Source organism: Salvelinus alpinus, chromosome 15, assembly GCF_045679555.1.
Source record: "Salvelinus alpinus chromosome 15, SLU_Salpinus.1, whole genome shotgun sequence".
Lineage (NCBI taxonomy): Eukaryota > Metazoa > Chordata > Actinopteri > Salmoniformes > Salmonidae > Salvelinus > Salvelinus alpinus.
Genome location: NC_092100.1, coordinates 28,036,280 through 28,048,330, shown reverse-complemented (window position 1 = coordinate 28,048,330; position 12,051 = coordinate 28,036,280). Strand labels below are relative to the sequence as shown.

The window sequence follows — 12,051 nt, the reverse complement described above, 5'->3', positions numbered from 1 at the left end:
AGGTGTAGCCCACCCTGTATTTGTAGATGTAGCCCACCCTGTATTTATAGATGTAGCACACCCTGTGTTTGTAGATGTAGCCCACCCTGTGTTTGTAGATGTAGCCCACCCTGTGTTTGTAGATGTAGCCCACCCTGTGTTTGTAGATGTAGCCCACCCTGTGTTTGTAGATGTAGCCCACCCTGTGTTTGTAGATGTAACCCACCCTGTATTTATAGATGTAGCCCACCCTGTGTTTGTAGATGTAGCCCACCCTGTGTTTGTAGATGTAGCCCACCCTGTGTTTGTAGATGTAACCCACCCTGTATTTATAGATGAAGCCCACCCTGTGTTTGTAGATGTAGTCCACCCTGTGTTTGTAGATGTAGCCCACCCTGTGTTTGTAGATGTAGCCCACCCTGTGTTTGTAGATGTAACCCATCCTGTGTTTATAGATGTAGCCCACCCTGTGTTTGTAGATGTAGCCCACCCTGTGTTTTTAGATGTAGCCCACCCTGTGTTTGTAGATGTAGCCCACCCTGCATTTGTAGATGTAGCCCACCCTGTATTTATAGATGTAGCACACCCTGTGTTTGTAGATGTAGCCCACCCTGTGTTTGTAGATGTAGCCCACCCTGTGTTTGTAGATGTAGCCCACCCTGTGTTTGTAGATGTAGCCCACCCTGTGTTTGTAGATGTAGCCCACCCTGTGTTTGTAGATGTAACCCACCCTGTATTTATAGATGTAGCCCACCCTGTGTTTGTAGATGTAGCCCACCCTGTGTTTGTAGATGTAACCCACCCTGTATTTATAGATGAAGCCCACCCTGTGTTTGTAGATGTAGCCCACCCTGTGTTTGTAGATGTAGCCCACCCTGTGTTTGTAGATGTAACCCATCCTGTGTTTATAGATGTAGCCCACCCTGTGTTTGTAGATGTAGCCCACCCTGTGTTTTTAGATGTAGCCCACCCTGTGTTTGTAGATGTAGCCCACCCTGCATTTGTAGATGTAGCCCACCCTGCGTTTGTAGATGTAGCCCACCCTGTATTTTGTAGATGTAACCCACCCTGTATTTGTAGATGTAACCCACCCTGTGTTTGTAGATGTAACCCACCCTGTGTTTGTAGATGTAGCCCACCCTGTAATTATAGATGTAGCACACCCTGTGTTTGTAGATGTAACCCACCCTGTGTTTATAGATGTAGCCCACCCTGTGTCTGCAGATGTAACCCACCCTGTATTTATAGATGAAGCCCACCCTGTGTTTATAGATGAAGCACACCCTGTGTTTGTAGATGTAGCCCACCCTGTGTTTTTTAGGTGTAGCCCACCCTGTATTTGTAGATGTAGCCCACCCTGTATTTATAGATGTAGCACACCCTGTGTTTGTAGATGTAGCCCACCCTGTGTTTGTAGATGTAGCCCACCCTGTGTTTGTAGATGTAGCCCACCCTGTGTTTGTAGATGTAGCCCACCCTGTGTTTGTAGATGTAGCCCACCCTGTGTTTGTAGATGTAACCCACCCTGTATTTATAGATGTAGCCCACCCTGTGTTTGTAGATGTAGCCCACCCTGTGTTTGTAGATGTAACCCACCCTGTATTTATAGATGAAGCCCACCCTGTGTTTGTAGATGTAGCCCACCCTGTGTTTGTAGATGTAGCCCACCCTGTGTTTGTAGATGTAACCCATCCTGTGTTTATAGATGTAGCCCACCCTGTGTTTGTAGATGTAGCCCACCCTGTGTTTGTAGATGTAGCCCACCCTGTGTTTGTAGATGTAACCCATCCTGTGTTTATAGATGTAGCCCACCCTGTGTTTGTAGATGTAGCCCACCCTGTGTTTGTAGATGTAGCCCACCCTGTGTTTGTAGATGTAGCCCACCCTGCATTTGTAGATGTAGCCCACCCTGCGTTTGTAGATGTAGCCCACCCTGTATTTTGTAGATGTAACCCACCCTGTATTTGTAGATGTAACCCACCCTGTGTTTGTAGATGTAACCCACCCTGTGTTTGTAGATGTAGCCCACCCTGTAATTATAGATGTAGCACACCCTGTGTTTGTAGATGTAGCCCACCCTGTGTTTGTAGATGTAGCCCACCCTGTGTTTGTAGATGTAGCCCACCCTGTGTTTGTAGATGTAGCCCACCCTGTATTTGTAGATGTAACCCACCCTGTGTCTGCAGATGTAACCCACCCTGTATTTGTAGATGTAACCCACCCTGTATTTGTAGATGTAACCCATCCTGTGTTTGTAGATGTAGCCCACCCTGTGTTTGTAGATGTAGCCCACCCTGTGTTTGTAGATGTAGCCCACCCTGTATTTATAGATGTAGCCCACCCTGTGTTTGTAGATGTAGCCCACCCTGTGTTTGTAGATGTAACCCACCCTGTAATTATAGATGTAGCACACCCTGTGTTTGTAGATGTAGCCCACCCTGTGTTTGTAGATGTAGCCCACCCTGTAATTATAGATGTAGCACACCCTGTGTTTGTAGATGTAGCCCACCCTGTGTTTGTAGATGTAGCCCACCCTGTGTTTGTAGATGTAACCCACCCTGTGTTTATAGATGTAGCCCACCCTGTGTCTGCAGATGTAACCCACCCTGTATTTATAGATGAAGCCCACCCTGTGTTTATAGATGAAGCACACCCTGTGTTTGTAGATGTAGCCCACCCTGTGTTTGTAGGTGTAGCCCACCCTGTATTTGTAGATGTAGCCCACCCTGTATTTATAGATGTAGCACACCCTGTGTTTGTAGATGTAGCCCACCCTGTGTTTGTAGATGTAGCCCACCCTGTGTTTGTAGATGTAGCCCACCCTGTGTTTGTAGATGTAGCCCACCCTGTGTTTGTAGATGTAACCCACCCTGTATTTATAGATGTAGCCCACCCTGTGTTTGTAGATGTAGCCCACCCTGTGTTTGTAGATGTAACCCACCCTGTATTTATAGATGTAACCCACCCTGTGTTTGTAGATGTAGCCCACCCTGTGTTTGTAGATGTAACCCACCCTGTAATTATAGATGTAACCCATCCTGTGTTTGTAGATGTAGCCCACCCTGTGTTTGTAGATGTAGCCCACCCTGTGTTTATAGATGAAGCCCACCCTGTGTTTGTAGATGTAGCCCACCCTGTGTTTGTAGATGTAGCCCACCCTGTGTTTGTAGATGTAGCCCACCCTGTGTTTTTAGGTGTAGCCCACCCTGTATTTGTAGATGTAGCCCACCCTGTGTTTATAGATGAAGCCCACCCTGTGTTTGTAGATGTAGCCCACCCTGTGTTTGTAGATGTAGCCCACCCTGTATTTATAGATGTAACCCACCCTGTGTTTATAGATGTAGCCCACCCTGTGTTTGTAGATGTAGCCCACCCTGTGTTTGTAGATGTAGCCCACCCTGTGTTTGTAGATGTAGCACACCCTGTGTTTGTAGATGTAGCCCACCCTGTGTTTGTAGATGTAGCACACCCTGTGTTTCTAGATGTAGCCCACCCTGTATTTATAGATGTAACCCACCCTGTGTTTATAGATGTAGCCCACCCTGTGTTTGTAGATGTAACCCACCCTGTGTTTATAGATGTAGCACACCCTGTGTTTGTAGATGTAGCCCACCCTGTGTTTGTAGATGTAGCCCACCCTGTATTTATAGATGTAGCCCACCCTGTTTTTGTAGATGTAGCCCACCCTGTGTTTGTAGATGTAGCCCACCCTGTATTTATAGATGTAGCCCACCCTGTTTTTGTAGATGTAGCCCACCCTGTGTTTGTAGATGTAGCCCACCCTGTGTTTGTAGATGTAGCCCACCCTGTGTTTGTAGATGTAGCACACCCTGTGTTTGTAGATGTAGCCCACCCTGTATTTATAGATGTAACCCACCCTGTGTTTATAGATGTAGCCCACCCTGTGTTTGTAGATGTAACCCACCCTGTGTTTGTAGATGTAGCCCACCCTGTGTTTGTAGATGTAGCCCACCCTGTATTTATAGATGAAGCACACCCTGTGTTTGTAGATGTAGCCCACCCTGTGTTTGTAGATGTAGCCCACCCTGTGTTTGTAGATGTAGCCCACCCTGTGTTTGTAGATGTAGCCCACCCTGTATTTATAGATGAAGCACACCCTGTGTTTTTAGATGTAGCCCACCCTGTGTTTGTAGATGTAGCCCACCCTGTGTTTGTAGATGTAGCCCACCCTGTATTTATAGATGAAGCACACCCTGTGTTTGTAGATGTAGCCCACCCTGTGTTTGTAGATGTAGCCCACCCTGTGTTTGTAGATGTAGCCCACCCTGTGTTTGTAGATGTAACCCACCCTGTGTTTTGTAGATGTAGCCCACCCTGTATTTATAGATGAAGCCCACCTTGTGTTTGTAGATGTAGCCCACCCTGTATTTATAGATGAAGCCCACCTTGTGTTTGTAGATGTAGCCCACCCTGTGTTTGTAGATGTAGCCCACCCTGTATTTATAGATGAAGCCCACCCTGTATTTATAGATGTAACCCACCCTGTGTTTATAGATGTAGCCCACCCTGTGTTTGTAGATGTAGCCTACCCTGTGTTTGTAGATGTAACCCACCCTGTTTTTCTAGATGTAGCACACCCTGTGTTTGTAGATGTAGCCCACCCTGTGTTTGTAGATGTAGCCCACCCTGTGTTTGTAGATGTAGCCCACCCTGTATTTATAGATGTAACCCACCCTGTGTTTATAGATGTAGCCCACCCTGTGTTTGTAGATGTAGCCCACCCTGTGTTTGTAGATGTAGCCCACCCTGTGTTTGTAGATGTAGCACACCCTGTGTTTGTAGATGTAGCCCACCCTGTGTTTGTAGATGTAGCACACCCTGTGTTTCTAGATGTAGCCCACCCTGTATTTATAGATGTAACCCACCCTGTGTTTATAGATGTAGCCCACCCTGTGTTTGTAGATGTAACCCACCCTGTGTTTATAGATGTAGCACACCCTGTGTTTGTAGATGTAGCCCACCCTGTGTTTGTAGATGTAGCCCACCCTGTATTTATAGATGTAGCCCACCCTGTGTTTGTAGATGTAGCCCACCCTGTGTTTGTAGATGTAGCCCACCCTGTGTTTATAGATGAAGCACACCCTGTGTTTGTAGATGTAGCCCACCCTGTGTTTGTAAATGTAGCCCACCCTGTGTTTGTAGATGTAGCCCACCCTGTATTTATAGATGAAGCCCACCCTGTGTTTATAGATGAAGCACACCCTGTGTTTGTAGATGTAGCCCACCCTGTGTTTGTAGGTGTAGCCCACCCTGTATTTGTAGATGTAGCCCACCCTGTATTTATAGATGTAGCACACCCTGTGTTTGTAGATGTAGCCCACCCTGTGTTTGTAGATGTAGCCCACCCTGTGTTTGTAGATGTAGCCCACCCTGTGTTTGTAGATGTAGCCCACCCTGTGTTTGTAGATGTAGCCCACCCTGTGTTTGTAGATGTAACCCACCCTGTATTTATAGATGTAGCCCACCCTGTGTTTGTAGATGTAGCCCACCCTGTGTTTGTAGATGTAGCCCACCCTGTGTTTGTAGATGTAACCCACCCTGTATTTATAGATGTAGCCCACCCTGTGGATCTCTTACCTGCAGGGTGGTGGATTTATTTCAATGTTTGTATAATGTCTTACCTGCAGGGTGGTAGATTAATTTCAATGTTTGTATAATGTCTTACCTGCAGGGTGGTGGACTTATTTCAATGTTTGTATAATGTCTTACATGCACGGTGGTGGACTTATTTCAATGTGTGTATAATGTCTTACCTGCAGGGTGGTGGACTTATTTCAATGTTTGTATAATGTCTTACCTGCAGGGTGGTGGACTTATTTCAATGTTTGTATAATGTCTTACCTGCAGGGTGGTAGATTCATTTCAATGTGTGTATAATGTCTTACCTGCAGGGCAGTGGTTGGTGCGGTGGTCAGTCAGCTCGGCCAGACACTCAAAGTCCTGCTGGCAGTTATCGCAGGTGAAGATGGACTCATCGTCCAGGTCATCGTCCCCAATGCGATCGTCATGGCTGGTGACACTATGGTCGCCGTCCTCCAGGGCTGCACGCCGCTCCTTCCTCTCCGCCTCTCGGTCTGCTACAGCAGGGACATCTAGGACAACAACGCAGAGAGAGAGACACTGAGTATCAGCATAGAACACAGACAGCTGGAACTACTGATCTACTGCAGAACCATCTGAGGTAATAGAATCAGATTAGTTTTTGATTGAGTCAATTTGTACCAGGAATTGACCCGGACAAACATTATTTCAGGTCCATCTCATACTAAAGATGACCTTGCTCACATTATCTGTGTGTGCGCTTTCTAATAGAGGGTCTATGTGAGGTGGCATCTGAAGGAGGTACGAGGACTCAGGACTCTGGAGGGACAAAGCTCATGACAGCCTATGTGCCCACACTGCCACTCATGGCATACAGTGAGGACTGAGGAGAACCAGTGGTAAAATCTGCCTCCGCAATCCTTCCTCCACCATTGTGGCTCCATTTTCACACCATATCATCACATTAAACGCTCTGTTCCAAAAGGACTGCACTGAAGACTGAGGAGGGAGGGAGAAGGGGATGGGGAGAGGGAGGGGGGGAAAGAGAGCGAGAGAGGGATTGAGAGAAAGAAAGAGGGGAACGTGAGTATAGAAGAGGAGGGAGGTAAAGGGAAAGAGGGAGTGAGTGTGGTTTTGCTGGCTGGCTCCCTAAGGCTCCACATCCTCTCTAATCATGGTGGACTTGTGCAATCAGAGGAGAGTAGGAGGAGGCCATTCCTGCGCTCCACAGCTCTGATCAGCTCTAATTTGGCAGTGCCCACTGCCCAGCACTCTGCCCGCCACTCTGCTTCTGGTAATGGGCTCTGACCCATGGGTGGGTTAGGCCTGGCCCCAGCCAACTGCAGCCCCACACTGAAGCCCCACAGCACAGCCTAGGTGTTAGGTAGGTGGTGTTGGGGAGAGAGAGAGATGTGGGGGTCTGGTCTGGATCCAATTCCACACTCGTCCTCTCGGGGAGAGGTGTGGAGGGTGGATGGAGGGATAGATGGGCGTTTAGGGGGAGAGGAGGGGGAGGGAGGGTTACGGCCATCTGTCCAGTGGTGAAAGCACCGTCTGGACAGGGAGGAGAGTAGCACCTAACTGCCGCTACATGGACACAGTCCTACACTGCTGTTACAAAGACACAGGCGCCTTACACACAGACTACACATCTAGACATAAACATACCCACATGTTCATTGACATGCACCTTAAATAAACAATATTTCATATTAGCAGTCAAACACACGCAAATGATTTCACAATCAAACAATAAAAACACAAACACAAACACACACAAACCCTCATTCCCCCAGGTGCCCTCATGCCAGAGGTATGGCTACTGTCAACTCCAGTACATGCCAGCACAACCTGCTACCATGACAACGAGGGAGGAGCCAGACGGGACCTTGCTCTGCCCCTTCTCCTTCCCTCTACTCCACAGGGCTCAGGGAGATGGATGGGGCTCGGCAGGAGGAAGAGGAGAGGATGAGAGTGCCTGGCACGGTTGGGAGGGTGTTTGGTGTAGGGGGGCGCCCCATGTCATCCAGCACGCCCTCCCCAGCCCCCCATCACCCCCGCTCTGCAGCATCCCCCCTCCCCTCCAGTAAGTGTTTCCAATCTCTGAGGGAGGAGGGGGTCTCAGGAGGGGGTCCGGCGCACACTTCATTTAGAGGCCTGCTACACAGTGCTGCTGCCTCCATCATTAGGCCTCCCTGGATGTGCCTGCTACTGGGGAAGATTGATACGGCTGTGGCGCGCGCCCCAGCTGTAACCACTGCAGCTCAAGCAGTGGCCCTGATAAACGCAGAGCCACTATTTATCTGGAGGGAGGAGAGAAGACGCGAGGGAGGCTTGTGGGAGCAGGTGGGGGAATTTGGTGGTGGTGGTGTGTGTGTGTACATGTACATATGTGTGTGTATGTCGCTGCAGGATAATGGTCCTGATTGGAGGAGATTCATTTTCAGAAGAGGTGACATACCAGTTGACGTAAACAAAGAGAGCTGGTTTCTCTACCTGGTTTAGACCACACAACTGGAATATGAGTCACAATGGATGGCAGGGGTTTATAGCTACACTACAAACACAGACGTGAAGACAAACTTTGGCACCATGAATATACAGAGCAGCTATAGTCTAACGTTATCATCCATACAGCAACACTGCCCTCAGAGGCAAAGACAAAAAATACACTACAAAATCACCCAACCACAGTCAGCATGCACATGCTTACAGCCACACACGTACACACAAAGAACTAGATGTGCCGTAATGTGTGCTGAGGTCATTACTAATAAGGCTCTGCAGAGTCGTTTGAGAGTGTTTTCAAACATATAATTCAATTTGAGGGGAGGAAACCGAAATGAAATGAGGGCTTACGTTGGAAGTGGTGTCCAAGGGAATGAATGATTTCTAAAGGACCATTCAGAAGAACAAGGCCTCTTTATGCCCCCAGGTATATTCTTAGAGCCCATATTTCTCACCCAGAAAGCCTACTTTCTTCCTACCTGTCTGATAGGTTGGAGAGCTAAATATGCACAGCGCTCCGCCAATATTTTATGCAACGACAGCACTGCTAAGGTTCAGTTTTCCTCTGCCACTAATAAACAGCAGTGTTCCTAGATTTCATGTAGCAAACAAAAAGTGCATGCATGTGTGAGGTCAATAACACTCTTAGAAAAAAAGGTGCTATCTAGAACCTAAAAGGGTTCTTCGGTTATCCCCATAGCATAGCCCTTTGAAAAACCATTTCTGGTTCCATGTAAAACCCTTTTGGTTCAAGGTAGAACCTTTTTGGGTTCCATGTAGAAACCCTTTCCAGAGAGGGTTCTACATGGAACCCAAAAGGGTTCTACCTGGAACCAAACATGGTTCAAAACAATAAAAACACCTACCGGATAACTCATTGGTGGTCTCATGAAGACAGTTTCAGCTGAACCCATTACCTTCTTCAATACTCCTCTCTCTATTCCGGTCTCTATTCCTCTCTCTATTCCGGTCTCTATTCCTCTCTCTATTCCGGTCTCTATCCCGGTCTCTATTCCGGTCTCTATTCCTCTCTCTATTCCGGTCTCTATTGCCCTCTCTCTACTTTTGCTTGCATATGTTAGTTTTACCACTAATTTACAGTCCACTCCTAGCTGCACCCCCTCCCCAGTCTCCCGTCCAGAGTAGGAACACTTAATGAGGGCCTGGGGCTCCCAGAGGTGGGGGGGGGGGGGGGGGGGGGGGTGTTGGGGGAACGTTAGGGACACAGGCAGGATCTGTGTGGCAGGCAGCAACAGTCCCAGCAGCACACGTCACGTCTCCCTGTGCCAGCTGGAGCTCCGGTCCCCCACTCTGCAGAGTGCCATTATCTCTGAGTCACAGACTGTCCCCACGCCAAGAGGCCGACCAAAACAGACACAAACGCACACACTCCCTCACAAAAACACATACTATCATACACTCACAAGCACAGTCAGATAAACACACACACACACACACACACACACACACACACACACACACACACACACACACACACACACACACACACACACACACACACACACACACACACACACACACGGCAGGTAGAGCGTTGGGCCAGTAACCAAATGGTTTCTAGTTCGAATCCCAGAGCTGCCAATGTGAAAAACCTGCCAATGTGCCCTTGAGCACGGCACTTCTTCCAGGGTAGCCGTTGATAATGGCAGACGCAGGCTGTGACCCCACTCTGAGGGTCTCAGGGAGAGTGGGATACCCCAAAAAACATTTCCATTTCACACTACATGTGTGAAATAGGACAAATATAAGCACCCATGAAATTATTGTAATATTATAAACACACATTAAGATACATTAAGATACTCACAAAACGTGCACCCAAACACACACATCCACAAATACACACTTGCGAAAAAAAACTATATTTTGTGTGTGTGTGTGTGTTTATGAGAGGGAGGATGGTGTCTAATGCTTGCAGATAATGCCCATCTCTCTCTCTCTCTCTCTCTCTCCCTCTAACAGACATGTTTGTGTGGGGTAATTAGATGAAGAGAAGTGAATTAACAGAATCCATAGAGCAGTGGTGTTGCCGAGGAGAGCCCCGCCTTGCTGGGACCCGCTAATTACCGCTCGTTAGGTTGATATGTTTTTTGTCCCCCTGTTTTAACGGTGCAAAGCTCCAACATGAGATCTGGGAAATAATTAGGTGCTGAGCGATGTGGGCTTAATGGACACCGCCAGGCATGCGACGGGGGAGACACCACAAGACAAAGGCAACGGCAATGACCAAGAGTCTCTTTCGGTCTTCTTCATTTTCTCTCCCCATCTCTTTCACTCCACCACCAGAGTCCAGCTATCACCATCCTAGAGTTACAATGAGGGGGGTGAATTAGTGGGCACATAAAGCAATCTATTCTCACTACTTTGGAAAAAATACCAACTAGAATATAAGTCAAATGGTTGGTAATTTTTCATAGATGCTCCCTCCCCTCCACTCAACCTGCTCAGAACCAAAACCAACTGTGCCTTTTGATTTTTGACATTTAAAGTGAAACTTGTTACGATCCCCCTGGCTAGATCCAGCCCCAGCCTTCTGCTCTGCCCTGACCTCTGGAGGCAGTATCCTATTACTCACACAGTACAGTGGGCACGCAATGGAAGTACCGTAATACACAGAGGGAGAACACAGGCAAACAGCAAACGGAAGGGGAATACACAGTCACTTTAATGGAGTCCTCAGTGACCCAGAGCGAGCGAGAAACTGTATGGGCCTAGCGGTTTTAGCACAGAACCCCCTCCTGAGTCAGATCTAGATGTTGGAGCGTTGCTGAGAGCCAAGATGGAGGCCTGTTTGGGACACGATCGCGCTGAGAGAGGCGTAAATCTGCAGGAGACCTGGCCCTGGGTCAGCCAAACATGGCCGGAACACCACCACACTGCCATCCCTGCCCAGCCTGCAGCCTGGGAGCTGGAAAAATACGAGCTCCAAGTTCCACCAGTCCAGTGTTTTTATAAAAAACAACTAGAGTACAAGGCTGCCTTTCAACTCTCTACAGCACACACACTTATACACACACACCTTCAAACCAACCGGAGGCAGCCAAGCGAAGTATAACATGGATTGGCTGCAAATAGCTCTAGCTGGAGTATGTTTGAGAGGAGATTCAGTAGGAATGCTCCACTTTACTGAGAGCATGAGTCAGGAAGGCTACAGAGGATAGATGGCAATAACAGATAGATATTATGGGATATTCTGAATTAAGTTTGAGGTGCATACCATTGTATTCACTCTGCCTGGTAAATTCTTTCAAAAAGAATGTCAGGACTATTTCCTGAGTGAAAACAACATGTTTTTGTTAGGGACATTCAGCGTGCCCAAGGCAAGTGACTCTCACCGTAAAGGAAAACACGTAACACCTTGTGCACTTTAAAAAGCGACCTCTAATCGTTGTGGAAGGTTTACTGGTTTTACAGCGTGAGAAAAGTTAATTTGTACAATGTTGTGTGGATCTGTAAACCTCCTGAACAGGCCTATAGGCTTCACGTACGCTGTCAGGTGCATACAGTATGGGTACTAACAAAAGGTCACTGAGCAGGTGCAGCTGGATGCGGCCGCATTGCCTCTCTCTGTCTCTCTGGGGAGCCCTCTCCTTCTCCCAGTAAACAGGGGGACCTATTTAAAGCAGGCCTCTCTCCACAGCTCCACTGTCCTCTGGCTACTGTGTTTTCACAATAAGGGTGCCCCCCAGGGAGCCAGCAGAGGCTGTGTACCAGGCTCAGATTGTGTTTCTACCCAAACCCCCACCCCCCCCAGAGAGGCAGGGAGGCAGGGGAGCACAGCACCCAACACCATCGCCTTCACCCAGAGAGGATGATGAAAACCAAGAGGCGTCATGGAAGGAAGAGAGCAAATTAAATCACACAAACAGCCTGACAGCTGCTCACCAATGCCATCACCTGTTCCAGCCTGTGGCTTCGCGCTCACACACACACACACACACACACACAAACACACACGTACCTCTACTTCACACATTAAAA

At 48.0% G+C, this 12,051-nt stretch overlaps 1 protein-coding gene across 4 annotated transcripts in view; it reads right to left on the bottom strand.

The window, feature by feature from the left end:
• LOC139539848 (zinc finger protein 423) overlaps positions 1-12,051 on the bottom strand; it is a 161,103-nt gene that overhangs the window by 119,464 nt on the left and 29,588 nt on the right. For all 4 annotated transcript variants that reach the window (XM_071343187.1, XM_071343185.1, XM_071343188.1 and 1 more), the window contains exon 3: positions 5,886-6,092. In XM_071343187.1, coding sequence (XP_071199288.1) covers positions 5,886-6,092 — 207 coding nt within the window. The remainder of the gene's footprint in view (positions 1-5,885; positions 6,093-12,051) is intronic.